This window comes from Lissotriton vulgaris, chromosome 6 (assembly GCF_964263255.1).
Source record: "Lissotriton vulgaris chromosome 6, aLisVul1.2, whole genome shotgun sequence".
NCBI classification, from domain to species: Eukaryota; Metazoa; Chordata; class Amphibia; order Caudata; family Salamandridae; genus Lissotriton; species Lissotriton vulgaris.
Window position 1 is genome coordinate 1,331,878,396 of NC_141694.1, and position 24,402 is coordinate 1,331,902,797.

Below are 24,402 nucleotides of genomic sequence, written 5' to 3' on the forward strand. Positions count from 1 at the left end.
GCGGCCGGGCAGCAGCAGTGCGGGACCCCGTGGGCGTAGGCGGCGCAGAACTGGGCCAGTAGGGCACTCGCTCGTTCGCACTCCTGCGCAGGGTGGGCCTCACCTCGGGCGCTACTCTGTGCTACAACATATTTTGCGCAATCGCTCTAGGTAGAAACTTACAAGGTCCCAAAGGCGAGACCTATTGGCTATGCCAATGCTTGTTTTTAGCGTGCTCGGTACGATTTTTAATCCCAATCCAACACGGCGCCATATGCATTTACTATGCAGTCCGATATGACACCGAGCTGCAGTTCTTTCCTCTAACGAGATTTTCCTAGCAGCATATACCGCGAACGCAGCAGCACTGAATCCTGTGGGACTACCTACTCCCGAACATAGATATAACTACATTTTGACGCAATGGTAGACTGTCGTGCTCGTTAGATAAATATGCGTCCTTGCCAAGGATCGTTCCCCTAATTTGAACGTGTGTTTTTGCAAGACCTTCTCGGCATTTTTAGGGGGGCAGAATATCCAAAGAAGAACCAGACATAATTTTCGCTTTCTTCGGCCGTCTATGTCGTTGTTTAGGCTGATCTTGTTTCTGGTTCTTTTTGCAGCAACTACAGCTTGTATGCTCGGCCGCAATGAGCCCTGCAGCTGCTTTGGTGCCGTTCACAGCTTCCTTACAGCAATGGAGGGTACACGTGTGTCGGCTTTCGCTGCGCGCCAGAGGCATTCCGGGGAGCACCAGGGTGTGCGACCAGCCCTAGACAAGGTCAGCGTCTGCGCATCTTTAAGTATCACATGCTGGAAGTCGTCAGCGACATCTCCAGCTGTTCTAGTGGGTCTTCACAAATTACGTGAAAGTATACATTGCAGCTGAAAGTCGTTAGGTGATGCATTTCAAGGCTTCGTTCATGCTAGAAGTTTCCTGGGTCCTGCTTGAGTAACTCGTTCATTCCTGCATTTGTTCTTCATTTGCATTCTGGGAATTATAGTCCTTATGATATCCTGTGTTAATATCAAATACAAGTCCCGTTCTGATACGTTCGATTTATAGTCCTTATGCTACCCTATGTTCATCCCAAATACAAGTCCCAGAGTAAAAGGCAAAGAGCTGGACTAGACGAACTACCCACTGGTGGACAGTGCTTTAATTTGGGGGAACAGTGCAGGCACTCACCAAATTGTGCTATGACAGAGGGAACGTGGATTGGAAGCGGGTTAAGACGTGGGGCCAGGGTCGGGCTAATGGGAAACATTTATTGGGAATCAATATTTTCTTGGCTTGATGACTGATACGTTCTGCAGTCTGTGATTTGAGAAGCTGGTGCGGTAATTACTTTTAGGGTGGGTGTGCTACAGTTATTGTTACATCTCTGAAGTTACAGGGATTGCGAAAAGTCGAAGCATCACACAAAAAAAAGAAATGGAGCAGATGAGACATGTCCGTCATGAAAGTGGTATGGGTGACGTGGTATCTGACTGGTTGTGCATGGTGTGGTAGCGCACTGTCATTTAGAGACATCACATTTTCCTTTGACATGACAGCTACATTTGAACAGACATGCAGTTTTACTGATAAAACTATACAGCGCACCAATGATAATTTGTGGAATCTGATTCCCAACCAGTGGTGTAGCTAGTGTGTCATAGTCCTGAGTGCAGGGAAGGTAACAGGCTCCTGTTTGATCTGTGAAATACTGCAATAATCTGGGTTCAGGGGTCCCTTCATGCCTCTGTGCCACTGCACCTGCTGCACCAATGGAAGATAGGTGTAGAAAAGATGATCGTAGGCATCAAGATTGTTTGCTTTGCTTTCCCCAGTCCGACCCTGTACACAGTACAGAGTTGCAAAGTATACTCAGCAGCCTCCACACACAGTGCGGCATTTCAACATGCACTTCCACCATAGGCAGGCAGTGGTATTTCACCTAATGTGTTAAAATGCCCGTTGCACACAAAGTTTTTTAGGTCTCGACCTACAGCATTGCTTTAGCAATGATTGTTTTTTGTCGAGATTATAGTGAGGCTTTCAAAAGTCTACCCAAACTGCTGAGGATTGGGTACAGTTCATGTGAGTCAGGCGCGTGCTCAAAGCACACCACAAGCCTCGGCATCAGACTTCAAAGGGATCCGCTCCCCCGCCCTGCATCAGAATTCAAAGGAATGCGCTCCCCAGCCCCCGCCACAGCAATGCTGAGAGCTTCATCATCAAGTCTTCCTTGTCCCGCATGTGACCCTACTTGCACCCTCTCGGATTCATCTTCATTCTTTTCTGCTTTTCCCTATTTCCGCCACTCACTCCACTCCTTCATGTCTCCTTTCTGGCCTCTTTCCTACTTAACTTTTCATCCTTTCTCCTTTTATCCCATTTCCACCTTCTCACAACCCCTTCGAGCACTGTTATCATAACATTTGTGTTTCTCTCTGTCTTATAATGTCTGCCCTGCCACCATTTACTTAGGACCCTCACACCTCCACACCCTCTCACCCTCACACACCCTCACCCTGACACGCTCACCCTGACACACCCTTACCACCCTCACACAGCCTCACTCACCCTCACAATTTATTTATTTATTTCAAAGGTTTTATATAGCGCTACTGGACCCAAGAGTATCAGAGCGCTTTACAAGGATGGCGAACATAATGAGATATAATTAACAAAAGCGAAAACGAGTTACAGTATGATAATGCATTCAACAGGGCTAAGGGGGCAAAGAAACGGAGGGATAAAAATTAAGTGGAAAATGAATAATTAAAAGTTAGGAGAGAGAGGGGGGGTGAAGAGAGGGGGAGTGAGAGAATAAAGGGATTGAGCGGGGGTGGGAAGAGGAGTGGACAAGGGGAGTGAACATGGTTAGAGTCAGTAACATTAGATATCCCAATACTTGTTGAGAAGAAGTACTTTGAGTTCCTTTTTGAAGAGAGGGTAAGAGGGGTTGCAGCGAAGATCCTTAGGGAGAGATTTCCAAATTGTAGGAGCTTTACCAGAGAACGCACGGGATTGGGTCTTTTGACATTTGAGTCTGGGTGGGATCAAGACAAGGGAGTTTGTGCTCCTCAGGGACCTGAAGCAACCTGCTTTGTGTAGTTTTGTTGTAAGTTAAGAAGGGGTGTTTTGGTGAAGAGCTTTGTGAGTGATGCAGGCAATCTTGTAGGTGGATCTTCCTTCTATTGGGAGCCAATTGAGATTTTTGAGGACGGGGGAGATGTGATCAAATTTTTTACAATCCGAGATGAGTCTCCCAGCTAGATTGAGGACAGATTTCATCGGAGCAAGATGGATTTTAGGGGTGCCAGCCAAAGTGGTGTTGCTATAGTCAATCCTGGAAAGGACAAGCGATTGGACAACAAGTTTGAAATCGTCTGCTGGAATAAATGGTTTAAGTTTCTTGAGGTGGAGAAGGGTGAAAAGCGCACTTTTGGATGCATTTTTAATGTGGGGGATGAGATTTAGATTCTGGTCGATACTGATGCCTAGGGATTTGAGAGAATTAGAGGTGGAGAGTGTGCAGTTAAGAGCTTTGATGTCATTTATCCAGAGTTGAATGGGAAGGGTTTTGTTTTTGGGGGAGAAAAGGATGATATCGGTTTTATTTGGGTTCAGTTTGAGATGGTTCCGATGGAACCAGATTTGAATTCTGGTCAAGGTCTTAGTGAGGTGGAGAATGTCTTTGTGGGATTTGATCTTGTAATATATTTGGGTGTCATCGGCATAGAGGTGGTAATTGATATTAGCTTGTTTTAGGATGAGGGTGAGTGGTTCCATGAACAGATTGAATAGGTTTGGGAGAAGATGGATCCTTGAGGGACGCCGAGTGAGACAGGTTGCGGTTTAGAGAGAAAGTGGCTGAGCTTAATTTGCTGTGATCTGTTTTAAAGGAATGAGGAGTTAAAGGAATGAGGAGAACCATTTGAATACGTTGCCATCTAAGCCGAACCGGTCTTTGAGAGTGTTGAGAAGGGTGGGGTGGTGGACGGTATCAAATGCAGCTGAGAGGTCGAGGAGGATTAGTAATGAGGACTCCCCTTTGTCTATGGAGCGATGAATGTCATCAGTGATATTTAGCATAGCAGTTTCTGTACTACATCCCTTTCTAAAGCCGGATTGGAAAACATCAAGGAGGTTGAAGGCGGTGATATGTTTCTCTAATTGCAATAGGACACATTTTTCGAGGGCTTTAGAGAGGAATGTAAGGTTAGAGATAGGGCGAAGGTTGTTAAGATCATTGGGGTCAGCAGTGGTGTTTTTGAGAATGGGTGAGATTTGAACAAGCTGAAGGGAGGTGGGGACACAACCAGTGGAAAGAGAGGAGTTGATGATTTTGGTCCATATAGGGGCTATGATAAATTTAAGTTCTTTAACCAAAAGGGCGGGAAGAGGATCTTTGGAGTGGGAGGAAGGTTTTAGTTTGGCAATGATATTAGTGATCGTAGATTCAGATACTGGACTAAAATAACTCCATGAGGCATTGTTTTTAGCAGGGGGGCTTATTTTCGGAAAGGTATCTTGTTGGGGGAGAGCAGGGAGGGGATGAGAAGGATCGAGAGGGCTGGAAAAAGTGGACGGAGGAGATTTAGGAGTGTTGGGGAGGGTGTATAGAATGGGAGTAGGTTGAAGTGAGAGTGGGAGGGAAGAGAAGGATAGTTCGATCTTGTTCATTTTGTTCGTAAAGAAACTGGCAATTTCTTCGCATCTGTCAATAGAGGCTAATATTTTAGGAGGGCCAGTGGAGGTTTGTTTTTTAACAATGTTAAAGAGTTCTCTAGGGCCGTTTCTGGCTTGATCAAGTTGTGATCGTAGAAAGCAGGCTTTCTCATTAAAGATATGATTTTTGTACTGGGCTCTAGCAGTTCTAAGGAGAGCCAGATTGTCAACGGTTGGATGATTCCTCCAAACCCGTTCAGAATGTCTAGAGGGCCGTCTTTCATTATTAAGTTTAGAATTGAACCAAGATTTAGGAGGGTTGCTTTTTTGTTGTTTGAGTTTGATTGGAGCAATTTGGTCGAGGGCTTCAAGAATAGAATTGTTATAATGGTTAGTTAGGTCGGTGGTGCTGTCAGAGAGAGGGGGGAGAAGTAAGTGGGCCTTAATAGTGGATTCCAATCGCCAGGAGGAATAAGGTGAAGGTTGCGTGTGGATGTCTTAGGTAAAGAGCTGATGGGGGCCGGGCGAGTCATGGATCTATTCATGGTGAAGAGGATAAGGTAGTGGTCCGACCAGTCTACCGGAGTATATTTGAGAGGGAGGCCAGATCGTTGCTAGTCCTAATGGCATCAAGTGTGGCACCTTTGGTATGGGTTAGAGAATGGCAGAGTTGGGTCATATTGGTGATGTCCATGGTATCATTAAATAGGATGACAGCAGGATCATTACTTTTGTTCCAATGGATGTTGTAGTCACCGAGGAAGAGATTTTCAGAATGTGAGAGCGATGATTGTATAATAAGATCAGTCAACTCTTCCGTAAAGGGGATGTTATTTCCAGGGGGATGGTAGATAGTGTGCAACCGGGTGGTGGGGGAGTCAGGCATAATGAGATCAGCGCAAAGGTATTCAAAGGATGAAAGGTCTTGTAGACGAACGAGCGAGATGTTAAGTTCAATTTTAAAAAAATGATGGCGAGTCCTCCTCCTGTTTGTTTGATTCTATCTTTTTTAATAATAGAGTAACCAGGGGGGATAAGCAAGTCGAGGATGGGAGTGGAGTGGGCGGTGAGCCAGGTTTCTGTTAGGAATGCAATGTCAATGTTTTCAATAAGAATGGTTTCAGCAATCTCAGTAGCGTGGCAGGAGGCGGATCGGCAATTAACCAGCATGCAACAGAGGGAAGTGGGATTGGGGGATTTGGAGGGGGAACAAGGGGAGATAGGTCTAATTTGTTGGGGTGGTCTAGGGGAGGTCGGAGGAAGGGAGAGTCTGCTTATTCTTAAGAGAACAGGGATGGTTGACAGTTGAGTAGGGGGGATAGTGGACAAAGGTGAGGGAGAAGTAGTTAAGTTAGTGGAACTGTTCGCTTCAGAGGATATTGGGCGAGTACCAAGTTTTGGCGGTTGTATGTTGGTATTGTAGGGAGTGACGATTAAGGAAGGTTTAGTGGGTATGGTACTGCTTGTGTAGTTGCTAGAAGTTAAGTTAGGGGAACTGTTAGCTTCAGAGGTTATTGAGCGAGTAGTGGGGGGACAAGGGGGATAGGTCTAAGTTGTTGGGGTTGTCTAGGGGAGGTCAGAGGAAGGGGAAGTCTGCTTGTTCCTAAGAGAACTGGGATAGTAGACAGTTAATTAGGGGGATAGTGGACGAGGGTGGTGAGGGAGACGTAGTTCAGTTAGTGGAGCTGTTAGCTTCAGAGGTTATTGGGTGAATATTAAGTTGTGGCGGTGTGGGTATGTAGGTAGTGTAGGGAGGGACAATTAAGGAAGATTGAGTGGGTAAGGTGCTGGTTGTGTAGTTGCTAGAAGTTGAGTTAGTGGAACTGTTAACTTCAGAGGTATTTGGGCGAGTACCAAGTTGTGGCGGTGTGGGTATGTTGGTATTGTAGGGAGTTACAATTAAGGAAGGTTGAGTGGGTAAGGGTCTGGTTGTGTAGTTGCTAGAAGGAGGAGTGTTTCTGTTGGTGATAGAGTTTGGCGGACAATATGTGGATGTGCTGAGGAGAGTGTTGTTGTGCAAGGAGATGGTTTTAGTAAGGAATGAGATATTGCTTCTGAGTGAGGAGAGTTCTAAGATGAGGGACATAAGGACAAGTTCAATGGTAGGGGAAGCCAGTGTGTGTGTTGATGGGTGCTGTGGGTCCGTTTTTTTGGGCTGTTGGCCGAGTTAGGGTTGTTTAGGGGGGGGGGGGGGATAACGTGTGGAAGATGAGGAAAACCTGGAGGGGGTGGAATTATAATGAGGGGGAGGATCATTTTTGGAGAGCGGAGGTGAACAAGAGGATGATGTAGGAAAGGTATTAATTTCGGACAGACAATTTGGTGAAAGTGGCATAGAGGAGGAAGTAGAAGGTGGTGTATTTGTTGGATTGTGAGTTGTTGAAGAAAGCAGGGAGGTTTTGGAGGGTGATTGTGGGGGCAGTTAAGGGGGAGTGGGGAACTGAGTCAGAGAAAGATGTGGTAAGGGAGCCAAGGGGAGGGAGGAGCATAGAAGAAAGTGTGTAGTTGTAAAGGGGGGTACTATGGGGTAAGTGGTAGAGGGAGAAATGATAAGGGAGTCAGGGGGAGGGAGGAGTATATAAGAGAGTGTATTATTGGAACAGGGTGGAATCTGGGTATAAGTGGCAGAGGGGTAAGGGATGTGGGAGTCAAGGGGGGGAGGGGCATAGAAGAGAGTATATTTATGGGACATGTGGGTCCCAGGAGTTAAGAGGCAGAGGGATAAGCGAGAAGGGATTCGAATGGAGGGAGGAGCGTTGAGTAGAGCGTGTTTTTGGAATCGGGGGAAATCTGGTAAGTGGGGGATGCAGGGGGTATCGTTGTGTGGATGTATGATGTGGTGCAAGGAGGGGAGATGTAGGAGAGGAAGTTAAAAGGAGAGGCGCGTGTACCAGAGTATATCCAATTGGGAAGAGGCGATAAGGGGGAGGGAGAAGTGAAAAGGAGATGAAGACAATAAGAATTGGGGAAGGTCAGAGAGATGAGATAAGTGTGATGGGGATGATATGGGGGGTGATGAATCAAGGGGTAGAGGGGGTGAGAGGGCAGGGTTCGGGGATTGTGTGAGGGTTTGGGATAAAGTGCTAAAGTGTTGTTCATTGGGAGTAGGAGAGGGAGGGGCTAAATCAGGAAGAAGCGTAAGGGGGGGGGAGAGGTGAAGGGGGAGGAAGGCAATAAAAGTTGGGGTAGGTCAGAGAGACAAGGTAATGGTATCCGGGATGAGAGGGGGGTGATGAGTCTAGGGGTGTAGGGGTTGAGAGGGCAGGATTCGAAGATATTGTGAGAGTTTGGGATAAAGCGCTAAAGTGTTGTTCAAAGATGTCGAGGTGCTTTTCAGGCGCTTGGTTGAGTATAGGTCTAGATTTGAAGATAGAGATATCTAATTTTCCTGGAAAGGAAGAAGATGGTGTAGTGGAGTGTTTTAGACTGTATGGGATGTTGCGTGAATTACAGATCAGGAGGTGACGTAGAAATATGCTTTTCCATTTAGATGGTCGTTTGGTGAAGAAGATGCCGTTGGTGATAAGTGAGGACTTAAGGCTGATATGGTGATCAGAAAATAAGGTTTCTGGGTGGAGACAGAGAAGTTTGTGTTTGATTTTTTTTTTTACCATATTTAGAGAGATGGGGTTGGTAGAGGATGGCAAAAGCAGTAATGATGGGACCCCCTCAACATTTAAAGTGCGGCCAGGGAACAGAGGGGAAGAAATAAAGTACAGCAAAAGAGAAAGTTCCCTCAGTGGCCAAAATCTTTCGGTATAGGTTTACATCTCATTCTTAATAATAAGGGTGACAGATTCACAAAAGACTTTTTATTTTCTTCAAAAAATATATGAAGCTTTTAGTATTTTATTTTTTGCATTGCTTTCAAATTTATATATTATTCATTTAAATTAGAATACATAAGAAACATATAATCACAATATTAACATATACATAATTCCATGGTTCATACAACGAAAGGAATAAAGTGACAATACCTATATGTGAAAAAAACAATTTGTACAAAAACATATGCCCCTGATAACACACCAATCATCACAACATCCTAGCACATTCATACTCTCATTACATACACATCCACAACATCTGAAAAAGGAATCTGGGTTTCTAATCAGCAGGGAGATCCCTGCCAACTAACGAGTCTCAAAGCTTAGTATGAGACCCCGCACTATGGTCGACGTGCGTTTCGGCGGCCAAGGGCCACCTTCCTCAGGACCTCTTCCAGGCTGTTACACCCACATGAACAGGGGACCTAAAGAGGATAATGAAGAAAATATATACACTGTCACAATTATATTTTGAAAAAAGACCAACAATATACAAGAATTATATACATAGTTAAAAAAACTCTCTGACACTTGAGCTCAACAACAGGGTAGAGGATGGTCCAAGAGTTAGGGCCGAGATTAGAGATGTGTGGTGTTGAGATTGATGGTGGAAGAGTGAGTGGAGGCATGATTTGGAGAAAAGAAGGTGGGGGAGAGAGGAAGCACAGTAGATTAGAATGCACTGGTCCTCGAAGTGAGGATAGAAGGTGGTGATAGGGGAAGCGGGGGTCGATTAAGTGAATCCAAAGCAGACTCTGACAGTGAGAGGTGTGGGTGGGGTTTCAATTAAGCACAATAGGTGATGGGGCAACGTAATCGTAGGAAATACAATTTCACGATGTAAGAATGTAAACATAGGCACAAAAGTTGAGGGGGCGATGTAATCATATAAATTACATTTCACGATGTAAGGAAGGGCAGCCAAGAGAATTAAGAAGATAAGGCTATATAGCGGGGGAAGGAATTAAATATAGCCTGAACAAATTATAAAGATAGGACATAATTGTGAACTACACATAGTAACATCAGGATACACATTGAAAACAAAAGCATAATGACAAAAGGATATAACATAGAGGGCAATCTGAACAATAGCTTGAAACAAATTACAATGATAGTAAATGAGAATGGTCTAAACAGAAGAACATCAAAATATACAATATAACAAAATACATAACGAAAAGAGAATATACCATATTGAACAGTCAAGGAATACACAAATTAACGTTGAAATAGGTTAAAAAGCGCCACAGTAGAATAACCTATCCCAAACAATACAAAATAAAGTATACTGTAGAGGATAGGTTAGAGGTTAGTCAGGAGTGGGGTAGAGATAGAAAATAGCAAACAGTGAAGATAATTGGCATAGAGGGGGGTATGGATTAGAAGGTAGTCTAGAATAGAGAATCAATGGAATGAATGATAAAAAAGAGGGAAGCGGTAAAGGTAAAATAAAATGAAATAAAAGAAGAGAAAAATAACTAAAAAGCGGATTAGAAAGAAAGAGAAAGGGGAGTAAGTAGAAAGAAGATAGTTGTTATTTAATATAGATAGAGCAGAGGAACAACGAATGGGGAGAAGCAGATAACTACAGAATACATATTAAGACCGAATGCAAAGAGAAAGAGGGAGATATCATCAAAAACAAATTGAGACAAATTAAAAGCACATGATAAACCAGCATTGGAAATGCAATAGGGCTCGCATTAGGAAAGTTTGAGCTATTGGTCTTATAAATGATTTTTTTTTATTTATGTGTTATTTTTTAAAATAGCTAAATTAATAGCTTTGTCATTTACAATGCCAATAGTTATAACTTTCGCAAATGTGACACCTACAGCATTTGTAATGCAACATGTTTTGTATTTACGTGACTTAGATGTATTGATATTACAAATCACAATGGCTTTTAATTTTTTTACATAATTAATACTTAAATAATTTATTTAATTTGTAATGGCAATAGCTTAAACTTTTATAAATAACTTTTGTGAAGATTATGTTCAGTGTTTTTTATTGTGACGAAAATCCAAGAACAGAAGTGAAATATTAACATCTATTTATGATTTGTAATAAAGCGTGAAAGCTTGAAAACAGTTTGAAACATTGAAAGAACATATTTGAACCAGTGATGCTGTGGTTGCGCTGAGTGATGCTGTGGTTGCACTGAGTGATGCTGTGGTTGCGCTGAGTGATGCTGTGGTTACGCTGAGTGATGCTGTGGTTGCGCTGAGTGATGCTGTGGTTGCGCTGAGTGATGCTGTGGTTGCGCCGAGTGATGCTGTGGTTGCGCCGAGTGATGCTGTGGTTGCGCCGAGTGATGCTGTGGTTGCGCCGAGTGATGCTGTGGTTGCGCCGAGTGATGCTGTGGTTGCGCCGAGTGATGCTGTGGTTGCGCCGAGTGATGCTGTGGTTGCGCCGAGTGATGCTGTGGTTGCGCCGAGTGATGCTGTGGTTGCGCCGAGTGATGCTGTGGTTGCGCCGAGTGATGCTGTGGTTGCGCCGAGTGATGCTGTGGTTGCGCCGAGTGATGCTGTGGTTACGCCGAGTGATGCTGTGGTTGCGCCGAGTGATGCTGTGGTTGCGCCGAGTGATGCTGTGGTTGCGCCGAGTGATGCTGTGGTTGCGCCGAGTGATGCTGTGGTTGCGCCGAGTGATGCTGTGGTTGCGCCGAGTGATGCTGTGGTTGCGCCGAGTGATGCTGTGGTTGCGCCGAGTGATGGTGTGTGCATCGGTGGGGCTTGGTGGGTGCATCGGTGGAGCTGTGTGGTGGGTGCATCGGTGGAGCTGTGTGGTGGGTGCATCGGTGGAGCTGTGTGGTGGGTGCCTCGGAGCTGTGTGGTGGGTGCCTCGGTGGAGCTGTGTGGTGGGTGCCTCGGTGGAGCTGTGTGGTGGGTGCCTCGGTGGAGCTGTGTGGTGGGTGCCTCGGTGGAGCTGTGTGGTGGGTGCATCTGTGGAGCTGTGTGGTGGGTGCATCTGTGGAGCTGTTCTTCCCGTAGCCGTAAGTGTTCGAGGGCCATCTTTTGTTCTGCTAGTTTTAGTTCTCCATCTAAGCGGAGTCGAGCCAGTTCCAACTCTTGGAGCCGGCTCCTCTCCCGTTCTCGGGCCTCCTCGGAGGAGAGGCCCGCTCTTCTTTCTTCTTCGGGGGTTGCAATTGTTTCTGTGGTCTCAATGCTTTCGTTTTGGGGTGGGGGCGCTCCCGTCTCCACCCAAGCCTCCAAGGCATGCTTGAGGTCCTCTTTGGTGCTCAGTCCCGTGGTAGCGATGCCAAAGTCTATGCAGAATTGTTTCAATTCCTTGTGGCTGTATTCTTCCAGCCGTTCCATCTGGAAAAGGCACCATTTGGGTGAGGGAGGTGGACTGTGTCGCCATCCTGCCGTGTCCTCTGGGGCCTGCTTGTGCAGGGATGGCGCGGCCGGGTGGGCTTCCTGGCGCTTGTCTCTCGTCTGTGTCCTCCTCACTGTGCTCACTGCCAGCTGCTCCCCCTGATGCACTGTCAGTCGCTGGGAGCACTCGTTGTCCGCCTTTGTCCGCTGTGCTCGGTCCTTCCCCCCCTTCCTTGCTGACCCACCAGCGTGCCGCATCGGGTTCAATCGTGAGTGGGGAGTGCCCTTAGTTCTTGGCTGCGTGGCGCTGAACCGCCGGGTGTGCACCGTGTGGTACGCGGTACCTTCTTCTTCCGCTCCCACGTAACGCCCTGTGGCCGGACGGCAGCTCCGCAGTCCTTAGGGCTGGTGCCGCTATGCCGACTGTGGCGGGCACATCTCCGTTCTTCCACCGGGGCTTTGCCACTTGTCCTCTGCCGCGCTCCGGGAGCAACGCGCCTCCACACGTGGGTAAATGCTGTTCCCCTGTCTCCTGTCTTTCCGAAGCTCCTGTGAAGGATTCCGTTCCCGTTGCTGAGCCGCCGGTCCGTGCTTCACCTCGTCACCATTATAGGAACTCCCTTACACAACGACAGGAGCCAGTATACTTTTTTAAGTTGCTTTATTGCTTGGAGCGCCGGGACTGCATCTGCTCTCAACGCTCGGCTGACGCCACACAAAATGGCCGCCTTCCAGTTCCGGCTTCCCTTTTCCGGTTCCGGCTAGTAAGAACACTAGAACGTTACCACAGCACCCACGCAGATTCCTTCCTGATAAAAGTGCAGGGGTCTCCACAGCAATATAGTGCCCACACTCCGGGAATAATGTTTAAGTAGCGCGTACCTCCAGAAACTTCATGCTGGACCCCAGCCACACAGCGGCTGCAGACAGTAAGGTGGGGGCACCGCTCCTTACGTGAAGCGCTGTATGGAACCCTTCTAGGCACCTTTGGGAGACAGTGATTCCAGTTCAGCCCGTCGAACAGTCCAGCTTCCCGTCGGCGATAGAATCAGGAACCAGGCCTTGTTCTCAAGTGATGCCCGTGACCTGCTTCCTCGGCTGCCCGCACCGAGGGTCCTAAGATATCTCTGACCCCCTGATCATGCAGGACTGTTTTGTTGCCCTGTGCGCCCTCCGCTTCTCAACAGCCCCCAGAAACTTACATCATCTTCTAACAGCGCTTTTGTGACTGTGTATCGGAGCTGGTGCTGGGATCAGTCGATCTAAGTCACCATTTTGTGTGACATTATTCGCTCCGGGTTATTTCCGAGGTATAGACCGCCAGGTGACCCTCCCTTCGGTGAGAGAGATCAGGCTGCCTTGCTCTCGGTAGCCGTAGCCGAGTTTAGATCACACCGCCCACTTGAGCTTTCCAAGCTTTTCAAGCCCTCCTGCGGGAGCGAACCTGTAACGTACCTTCCAGTAATCAAACACAGTTTTCAGCGTGCGCTTTTGTCTGGCGTAGCTCTTGGTTCACAGCTGTGTTTCTCTTGGGTTTCGGTTTTGGCTTTGATGGACCACCATTTTGGTCTTGCATCTCGTTCCCCTCTTTTCTGAGGAGCCACCACGATTTTCTCTCTTCCTCGGGCACCGGAGGTTGTTGCAATGGTGTCCACCTTGGCAGCGGGCTTTCCGATGCTTACATTTTATATTTGCTGTGCCCCCTCGCTCGCATACTCATCTCAATTCTTGAGATGAGTCTCCTCAGCCGGGACGTCGCAGCGCGAGCTGGGTGGGCAGGTGAGCACCCTCACCCACCCTCACCCTCACCCACCCACACCCTCACACACCCTCACACCCCAATATCCCCTCACCCTCGCATCCCCTCACCCTCGCATCCCCTCACCCTCGCATCCCCTCACCCACGCATCCCCTCACCCTCGCATCCCCTCACCCTCGCATCCCCTCACCCTCGCATCCCCTCACATCCCCTGACCATCACATCCCCTCACCCACCCTCACTCACCCTCACACCCCCTCACACCTCCTCACCCCCTCACACCTCCTCACCCCCTCACCCATCCTCAACCTCACACACCCTCACCCTCACACCCCGTCACCCTCATGCCCCCGTCACCCTCATGCCCCCGTCACCCTCATGCCCCCGTCACCCTCATGCCCCCGTCACCCTCATGCCCCCGTCACCCTCATGCCCCCGTCACCCTCATGCCCCCGTCACCCTCACGCCCCTGTCACCCTCACGCCCCCGTCACCCTCACGCCCCCGTCACCCCCTCACGCCCCCGTCACCCCGTCACCCTCACGCCCCATCACCCTCACGCCCCGTCACCCCCGTCACCCCCTCACACCCCCGTCACCCCCTCACACCCCCGTCACCCCCTCACACCCCTATCACCCCCTCACACCCCCACACACCCTCACCCTCACACCCCCTCAACCCTCACCCTCACACCCACTCACCCCCATCACCCCTTCACCCTCACAACCCCACACCCTCACAACCCCACACCCTCACAACCCCACCCCCTCACCCTCACACACCCCCTCACACTCCCCCTCACCCCGTCACCCTCACACCCCGTCACCCTCACCACCCTCACAACCCGTCACCCTCACACCCCGTCACCAACATACTCCGTCACCCTCGCACCCCGTCACCAACACACCCCCTCGCCCTCACACCCCCTCGCCCTCACACCCCCTCACCCTCACATCCCCTTACCCTCACATCCCCTTACCCACTCCCCACCCTCACTCACACTAGTGCCCTCACAACTCACTCACACTCACACCCCCTCACCCTCACATCCTCTCACACCCCGACACCCTCACATCCTCTCACACCCCCTCACCCTCATATCCCCTCACCCTTACACCCCCACCTCACACCCCCTCGCCCTCACATCCCCCTCGCCCTCACATCCCCCTCGCCCTCACATCCCCCTCGCCCTCACACCCCCTCACCCTCACACTCCCTCACCCTCACACCCCCTCACCCTCACACCCCCACCTCACCCTCACACCCCCGTCACCCTCACACCCCTGTCACCCTCACACCCCTGTCACCCTCACACCCCCGTCACCCTCACACCCCCGTCACCCTCACCCCCCCGTCACCCTCACACCCCCGTCACCCTCACACCCCCGTCACCCCCTCTCACTCTCACACCCCCACAAACCCTCACCTTCATCCTCACAACCCCACACCCTCATAACCCCACCCCTCACACCCCCTCACCCACACACACCCCATCACCCTCACACCCCCCCTCACACACCCCCACACCGTCACCCTCGCACCCCGTCACCCTCGCACCCCGTCACCCTCGCACCCCGTCACCCTTGCACCCCGTCACCCCCTCACACACCCTTACACCCCCTCACCCACCCTCACCCTCACACCCCCTCACATCTCACCCTCACAACCCCACACCCTCACAACCACACCCCCCTCACCCACCCTCACACCCCCTCACTCTCACCCACCTCCTCACCCACCCCCTCACCCTCCCACCCCCTCACCCCTCAACCCCCCTCACCCCACCCACCCCCTCACCCTCACACCCTCACACCCCCACAACCCTCTCACCCTCACACACCCCCTCACCCTCACACACACCCTCACCCTCACCCACCCCCTCACCCTCACACACACCCTCACCCTCACACACCCTCACCCTCACACACACCCTCACCCACCCCCTCACACACCCCCTCACCCACCTCCTCACCCTCACACACCCCCTCACCCCCTCCCCCTCACACCCCCCCCCACACCTCCCCACCCCCTCACCTCATACCCCCTCTCACCCTCACACACCTTCACACACCTTCACACACCTTCACTCACCTTCACTCACCTTCACTCACCTTCACACACCTTCACACACCTTCACACACCTTCACACACCTTCACTCACCTTCACTCACCTTCACTCACCTTCACTCACCTTCACTCACCTTCACTCACCTTCACTCACCTTCACTCACCTTCACTCACCTTCACTCACCCTAACAACCCTACACCCTCACACACCCGCACCCCCTCACCCTCACTCACTCACCAGCACAGCATAGCAAAACATAGCATAACAAAACAAAGCATAGGATAGGAAAACAAAGCATAGCATAGCAAAACATAACAAAGCATAGCATAGCATACCAAAACACAACACAACAAAACATAGCATAGCATAACAAAATATAGCATTACATAAAACATAGCATAACAAAACACAACACATAGCATATTAAAACATAGCTTATCAAAACACAACAAAACATAGCATAGCGAAACAAAACATATAATAGCATATCATACCAAACACAACAAAACATAGCATAACATAACAAGCATAGCAAAACAAAGCATAGCATAATAAAACACAACAAAACCTAGCATATCATAACAAAACATAGCATAGCATATCAATGCATAGCATAACATAACAAAACACATAATAGCATAACAAATGAAAACCTAGGATAGCAGAGCATAGCATAACAAAACAAAACCTAGGATAGCAAAACAAAACATAGCATAGCATACAGCATCACCACAGCATCACTCAGGGGCACCACAACATCACTATGCGCTACCACAACATCACTATGCGCTACCACAGCATCACTGAATGCCACAGCATCACTCGTTCGCCATTACAACATCACTCCGTGCCACCACAGCATCAATCTGTGCAACCATTAAACAACAACTGGTTCAAATATGTTCTCTCAATATTTCAAGCTTTATTACAAATTTAACAAATAGATGTTAATATTTCACTTCTGTTCTTGGATTTTCGTCACAATAAAATACACTGAACATAATCTTCACAAAAGTTATTTAGAAAAGTTTAAGCTATTGTATAAATTACAATGACTTTTATTTAAGTATTAATTATTTTAACAAATTAAAAGCCATTGTTATTTGTAATATCAATACATGCAACACATATTGCATTACAAATGCTATAGGTGTCACATTTGCGAAAGTTATAACTATTGGCATTGTAAATGACAAAGCTCGGTATTTTTAAAAACAAAACCTAAATAAAAAATTTGTCATTTACAATACCAATAGCTCAAACTTTCCTAATGCGAGATCTATTGCATTGCAAATGCTTGTTTAACTTGTTTCTGTTTAACACTAATGCAATATAGTACCTTCAAAGGGTGTGGGAAGAAGTAATGATGGGATAAGGCTGAGTTTTCAGTGACGGGCAGCTCCAAATGCTTCATGAAAGAGGTGGGTCTTCAGTTGCTTACTAAACGTCCAAGAAATTCCGCTTGAGGTAGTCTATAATTTAGTAAGGTGTACGTTTTGAAGATCAATCGTACAAAGCTTGAGGACTTATCACAATGACAACAAAAGTATAGACTTACAACAATATTTGCAAGTTAGGGCTTACTCGGCCACCAACACATGTTCCCAGAGGAAGTGACGATAACCTCAAAAATAATTAGGCATTTGAGAACAGCCTGCATGAAAATGGATTGGTGGCTTCCTTTGTCTTTAGATACAACAAACACCGTTGTGACAACAACGATGATTGTTCTGCCTAAATGTTTATATTGTTTTGCAAATGGAACTTTTAAACTACCAGTTTAATTCTTCTCTCGTTGCAAGGCTATGAATTAATCTCAATTGACAAGCACTTTGGATGGAAGAGACCTATAGGCACTAGTGGATGGAAGAGACCTATAGGCACTAGAACACAAGGAGGCACAGCTATACCCTATTTGACACTGGATGCTTTTTCCTAAATCATTACTCTCATGCTCCAGCGCCGCGGCATTCTGGGACTGGAAGTCCTTAAAGGGGTTCCCATGTGGGTTGCTGGAGTCTTAGTGAACAGTGATTTTAAACACGGTTCCCAGTCCTTCCACCATCCCCAACCTCCTGCTCCTTAAGCCGCTGTCACTACCACAGTAGCAGATCCGCAATGGGGCTGTGCATCTCCCGACCTGGACTTGGCCGTAATATTTGAAAGAAAGAGTTGGCCCACGTTTTGAGACTCACTCCCAGGAGGTTAACCAGCACAGGGACAGCTTCGTGGTTACCGCTGCTCCGGAGGTTGTGAGGATGTCATCAATGATGTCACTGACCATGTCATGAATGATCTAATGTGTGACATCATCAGCAGTGGATTGCGGGTGCTCGAAATATAGTTAGATTGTGATTCGTGTTCTGCTTTAGCATGGAGCAGGGTTTGCCAATCTTTTAATGAGCGCTACTTATGTTAAAAAAAAAACATCACGAGCTATTAATAAATATGATTGGTGTTGTAAAAGTGAACAGATCCGACAAGATCACATTAGTGACACTTTGTGCAGGATTACCAGTAGCGACCTTGGTGCATCAGCACTATTGTGAAAAAAATAGCTTTGGAATTGAGAATGATTCCATATGGGTAGCACAACAGCCATAGCTGCAGTGTCTGTGGCATCAAGTTAATAATATTAAGTCTCACCAATTCAGCATGATTTATCATTCAAGTACCAACTTTAAAAATATTTTGGAAATTCTGCCATTTTTCTCCAAACATCTGGTAATGAATTCTGAAAAAACGCTCCTTTTTCAAATGTTGTATACATGTATCAATTAGACCAAGCAAAAGCTTCTAATTTAATAAGCTGGGCTGCATAGAGGGGAGCGCACGAGAGGAGCTACTTACTAGTAACTGGAGAGATACCTGTAGTTCACAAGCTTTCGCTGAAAGAAGCCTAGCATAAAGCACGGGGAATGCTTTAGCCCACTTTATTTATTGCCTTTCTTGGCCTGCGAGTGACGGCATTTTACCTGATCACATGCACTTTCACCTCAAAATGTGTGCGCTTCAAAGCTAGGTTAGTGGACCAGTCCTGTAGTTTTACCTTTTCTTCTTGCTTTAGGTCACCTATTCCTTTCTTTTATTTATTTTGCTTTTAGACCATGCTTAATTTGAGCCAGTGGTTTCTGTTACTCCGCACCAGCACTTAATTGTCAACTTCAGTACATATGACAGTCAGACACATGGTGTTTACCTTAGAGATGAGCATAACAGCAGATGTCTACTAATAATTATACATTAAAAACAACTAATACCTGCTGCCCAAGAGATTATTACAGCTTTGGGGGCCTGGAATAGTCTGACTTATCACACTTTTTTGGGGAGAGTGATGGTTAATAGTTTTGTTTTGGCAGGGGCAATGGGTGTTGCCAGCTCTGGTGGCCTCCTACAAATTAAGCACAAATTTTGTGGCGTCCTGCACCTCTCTGCATAGTGCTACCAGGCTGCTTCTTTGCTACTTATTTCATCTGCAGTCTTCAACATCCTGCTAAGCCGCAGCTGCTGAACAGGGCGGCCATTTTTAGAATGGTATTGGCCAAAGTGTATCCTTGTTAAAGCATTGTTTCTGGGTTCCAAGATAGCTCCACATTTAGAAGCATATGGGCCATCTTGGATGGTAGGGTAAGTGCAAGATGACGATGGTAATGTTTAGGTTAGGGGTATCTTGGAATGGTGTCCACCATATACCAATTTTTAAGAACCCAAGGATCGACAACACCTTTTTTTTTTAACATAATGGCCATTTCCAAACTTTAAAATAATGATAAACTCTGAACAATACAGTTCAAAGATGTCCACCCACTTCTAGGTTTATTTTTATTTATTTATTGCAAGCCATGTTTAAACGGCATGTTTTAATTTTTTCTTTTTTCTTCTTGTTTTAATTGATCCTGCATATGCTTCTTGAGTGTTTGTGTGCTTTTTTGGTAAATAAGTGGGCAAATTAATGCAAGTCTGAGTCAGTGGGTGGATAAATGGATGCATGTTTGCAAGGACGAGTCACAAAATGCATGTCTTACGGAGTACCTAAACTCACTAGTGACTGAAAGGGCACCTTTAGTTACAGATCAGACTTTGGTTGATTCTGGCAATGCGTGTTTCCCCCTGGCAGTATTTGTAAAATTATAAGCAATATACAAACCTTTCTTGTGTGCTTGCAGGTTGATAACCGTCCATTGTTTTCTATTAAAGGTCAACGGCATTGCCAAACGCAAGGCACGGCAGAGCAGAAGACGAAGAACAAAAAAACAAAAGCTTTTGCTGTCTAAGAAAGAGACTTGCCAAACACCTGATCTTTTACCACATATCGTTAATGGCCCTGAACTAGAACATTCGGTAGAGGATGAAGTGGAGCAAGCCCAGAAATCCTTCATCGTTCCCTCAACCAGTTTAGCACGCTCATCGAAAACCAACAAGAAAGCAAGAATGAGGCAACTAAATCCTGCCTTATTTAAAAGCATGGAATTAAAGCAAGAGGTGAACGTAACACCTGAAGCTGCAGGCCACAGGTTAAAGGTAATACTACAAACGACATCTTAAAGTGTTCAAAATCTGTCACAGAATTTTTAGTTTGCATCAACCAAACGTAGGACTTGTATTGGGCTGTAAAACCTATTTTTGTGTATCCAGTAACAAAAGTAATTTGGAGTCTGGCATGTGAAAATTCACATTTTAGATATAGCTCCCACAGGTTTGTACAACCTCTCCCATTTCAGCTTGCCTGCATGTGTGCCCTCTCTGTTTTCCTTCTCCTCAGTTCATTGTCCGTTGCTGTCAGAGGGAGGAAGGAGGGAGTTTGACTTACTAGACCTTACGGCAGTTTTGGGTAGTCTTAATAGAACTGGAATGCCTGTGGCTGGTTTAATTCTTTGGCAAAGATGTGTTTCTCCAACAGGAACGATGGTTGAATAGTTATCAGAAGTCTAGTGTGGAAGAGGTCAGTTTCATGAATTGATGTGAAGTGTTTTGTCTCAGAGCATCAATAAACTCTACTTATTGTGATCTTTCCTAGGTGTGTGAATAAAATGGGGCACTTGCATGCTAATTAATAAGGTGAACACTACTTGAAAAAACTGAGCGTGGGATCAAATTAACAATAACCAACTAAAGAGATATCTAATATCACTTTACATTTGCCATTGCAGTTGTTATATGTTTAGCCATAAAAGCAAGCTTTATTATTTAACTCTAAAACACCAGGAGCCAAAAATCTAGCCCTTATTGTAGATTTGTTGAGCCTGCGCAATTTGATGAAATTCATGTTACCACTTTCAAACAACATATTATCTTACATTCTTGCAGAAACATAGCGAGAGTGTGAAGAAGCATGTTGGTCCTTCCCTGGAAACGGTCTTCCAAGGTCTGGGAACGATTCAGAACAGCAGAGAGCGAGCTGCTAAGCTCTTTGAGTGGATGATTTCCCCCATTTCACCCAAGGACTTCTTCAGGTAGGGCTCCTTGCACACCACTAAAGAAAAGATTCAAATAATCCTATTTACCAAAATCGGATGTATGACATAAAAGAAGGTAAAGGGAACACCCTTATTTGTTTTTAACTTCATTAAATAAGCTCCAGTGTTAAATATTATAGCTTTAAAAAAAAGTAGAGGGAATACCCTCATTTTTTCAAGTTTTCGTCACAAACGTCCTTTGTCCCATCTGGTTTTGAGCAACTTGCAGTAATTTATTGTTTTTTATAAAGCACCGTCAAGTCTCAAAACATTTTATCAGTTTATAGTATACCTTATGAATTTGTGGGGATACTCTTAAAACATATTAACTTAAAACTCTGTACTGAAAAAATAAGCAAATACAAAACTGCATAAGCATTTCAGGCATTAGAAAGGGTATGAAGGAGGTAGAATTTGATACTTGGCCCTGGCACCCACCAGGATAACAGTTATTTATTGCCCCTCCTTGATTCTTACGATTACATCTTCACCATAATTCTAACTACCAAGAGTGTCATAGTTTTGGGAAGAACAGCTTTACATATAATAGTACACAAAGGGACCCATTATGAGTGGGTCAGAAAATAGTACGGTATCACTCCTGAGCTGTCATCCCCTTAAATATACACTTACATGCATATCAGACATTCTGGAAGTTGGCATTAACCCCGAGGAACGCCTAGAAAGTGGGGAATTTTCAGGCATTGAGGAAAACTTAATTTGGGTTGTACATCGGAACAACACAGGGACATACTTTGCATGACTTAACCCCACATTATAAATATATATATATATATATATATATATATATATATATATATATATATATATAATATCAAAATATGCCAAGATTCCTTCGTTTTATTTATTACCGAAGGTCCATAAACGACTGCACAGCCATATACATGCACTCATTTCTTTTCCCCTTTGTTAAAACATTACCGTCTGATTGCAAAGACAGTGGACATTTCCTCACGAAAATCAATGACCTCACATTAAGTGACTCTTATATCATGATCACTCTCGATGTCTCTGCCCGGTATACTTCGATTGGCCATGATTTAGGGGTGCGAGCATGTGAGTACTACTTGAAAAAGAGAACAGCATGTTTTCTATAACACACAGGAATGCTGTTGTACATGATTTTAGTCTGATTGAAGGATAATATCTTCATATATGACGGAAGGTTGTAGAGGCAGACCATGGGGATTGCTATGGGCAGCTGCTTCACCCGCAGCTTTGCCAATTTGGTCATGGGCTGGTGGGAGAAGCAGGTGACCTGGGCAGACGAAAATGCCAAATATGTACAACATACACTGGTCTGGACCCGTTATAGCGACGATTTATTTCTGTTTTGGAGCGGTTCCAGACATGAGGTTAAAGAGTATGTGAAGATCCTTAACGAGAACCCCCTACAACCTACATTTTACAGCGTAGATAAGTGTAAGCGAGATATCCTTTTTAGGTCGAGCAGACGTAAAAGCAGACGAAGCCTGCTGTCTGCGAAGACATCTTTTGCTGGCGTGTCTGGGGGAATGTAAGACGGTGTCCATGCACAAGCCTCTGCCGTCTCCGATTTGCCCTCGAGGGCGCGCACGGCGTTGTGCACATCCCCTGCCTGCCATTCACATGCTCTCGCAATCCAACACCACACACGCATGCGCGCACACACACACACACACACACACACACGAGCACACATGCACATACATACAGAGACACATCCCCCCGCCCCCGCAGAGACACTCACACACACACCAGCGCACCTACACACGCACGCACGCACACACACACACATACAGAGACCCCCGGCCCCCGCCCCGCCGCACACATACACAGAAGCGCACCCCCCACCGCCCCCCTACAACTAAGGCCCACTTACCGCCACTCTGGACATCGGCAGCCTCCGCGGGGCTCTTTCTCTGGCCAGGCACTCCGTGGGCGCGGGCTTCACAAAACGGAAGTCCCGCCCCACGATAGGTTTCGTTTTTGCCAGTGCGCGCGCACGTAGTGTCTCTTCAGGCCGGCTTGTTTCTAATAACTATCGATATTCCTTCTCCTTGTATTTTCATAGACTTTACGTAAACAAAAATCCCTTTGTTGTGGGTCGGGCCGCGCAGCTCAATACGCTGTCACACGTATTTACTTTATCCGACTCCTTGCTACCGTAGACGCTGTCCTGCTGCTTATTTAATTCCAGCAAATTGGATTTGGGCAGCACAAAACGCTGTCAGCATTCCAGTGCACCTCACTTCCTAGTGTATAAGACAAGTACCTGCTGCTTAGTTAATTTCAGGCAATTTGATTTGATGACCTACTTGTTTTACTAACTGGGCCGGCATAATGTTTTCAAAATGCGTCGCTCGCCACAATGGCCTCTCGGGTGCCTCTCCTCACTTCAGCCCTCTCCCCTTGCCCCCCACCCCTCCCTCCCCTTCACCTCCAACACAAATGTAAAACAAAGAGAGCGACAGCGCTGTGAAATCGGACACTTCCAGCCTGCGAGGCCACTGACAAGTAAGGCTGCTTTTTATTAATAATGCTTTTATTTTGTTTGCACACTGGTAATGCACAATGGCCGCTTGGGTGCCAGTTATGCATTATTAGTTATTCTGGGAAAATATTGTTCTTTTAGTGATAACCGGACGTAGCTTTAGTGCAGGAGGTGCATTAGCACCAGGTCCGATTTCTGTAAGGGTTCCTCTGATCCCCATTGTCGCTGTTGCCTTTTTTATCATCACCCTTATGTTTGGTCACTGAACTCGTGTGCATTGCTTGCTTTCTGATTAAAGCCTCCTTGCTGTGCCACTGAATGGAATTTTACGTTTATAAAACTCACACACCGGCAGCAGTGGGAGGCGGGAAACAGTGTCATGGCAAAGGATGCTTCTGTGGCAACCATCTTCTGTTACTGAAAAGTAAAACAGACATCTAAAGGCTAGTGTCCAACAACTTGCCATGTGAATGCAGTGGAGGAGGGGGATTGTACAACACTAAAAGCCTGGCACATCACGGCACAAAGTAGCCTTTCAGCCTATAAGATATTGTTCAAGCCACTGAGTCTGGTGTGTTTGCATCAGCATGCCACCCTGCAGTACTCATAGCTCATGTGTGCAGCAGTGAACAACTACGGAAATGTGTTTGCACAATATTTTCTACAGCACCCGTCTGTTCTGTGTTAAATCCCTGGCAGCGCCATCATTTTCAGGACAGAAAGTTACATATACATGCGTTACATTTACACATGATTTACAAACAGATTTTGTAAACACTCTTTAGAAGGTTCTTGTGGTTCAAATGGACACATAGTTGAAACGTGCAGCCA

The 24,402-nt window shown here is 46.5% G+C and overlaps 1 protein-coding gene across 1 annotated transcript in view; it reads left to right on the forward strand.

Moving 5' to 3' along the window:
- Positions 1–620: 620 nt before the first annotated feature.
- RIOX1 (ribosomal oxygenase 1) overlaps positions 621–24,402 on the forward strand; it is a 234,366-nt gene continuing 210,584 nt past the window's right edge. The window contains exons 1-3 of the mRNA XM_086927470.1: positions 621–760; positions 19,819–20,142; positions 20,929–21,074. Of these exons, the coding sequence (XP_086783596.1) occupies positions 677–760; positions 19,819–20,142; positions 20,929–21,074 (554 nt within the window). The 5' untranslated portion in view covers positions 621–676. The remainder of the gene's footprint in view (positions 761–19,818; positions 20,143–20,928; positions 21,075–24,402) is intronic.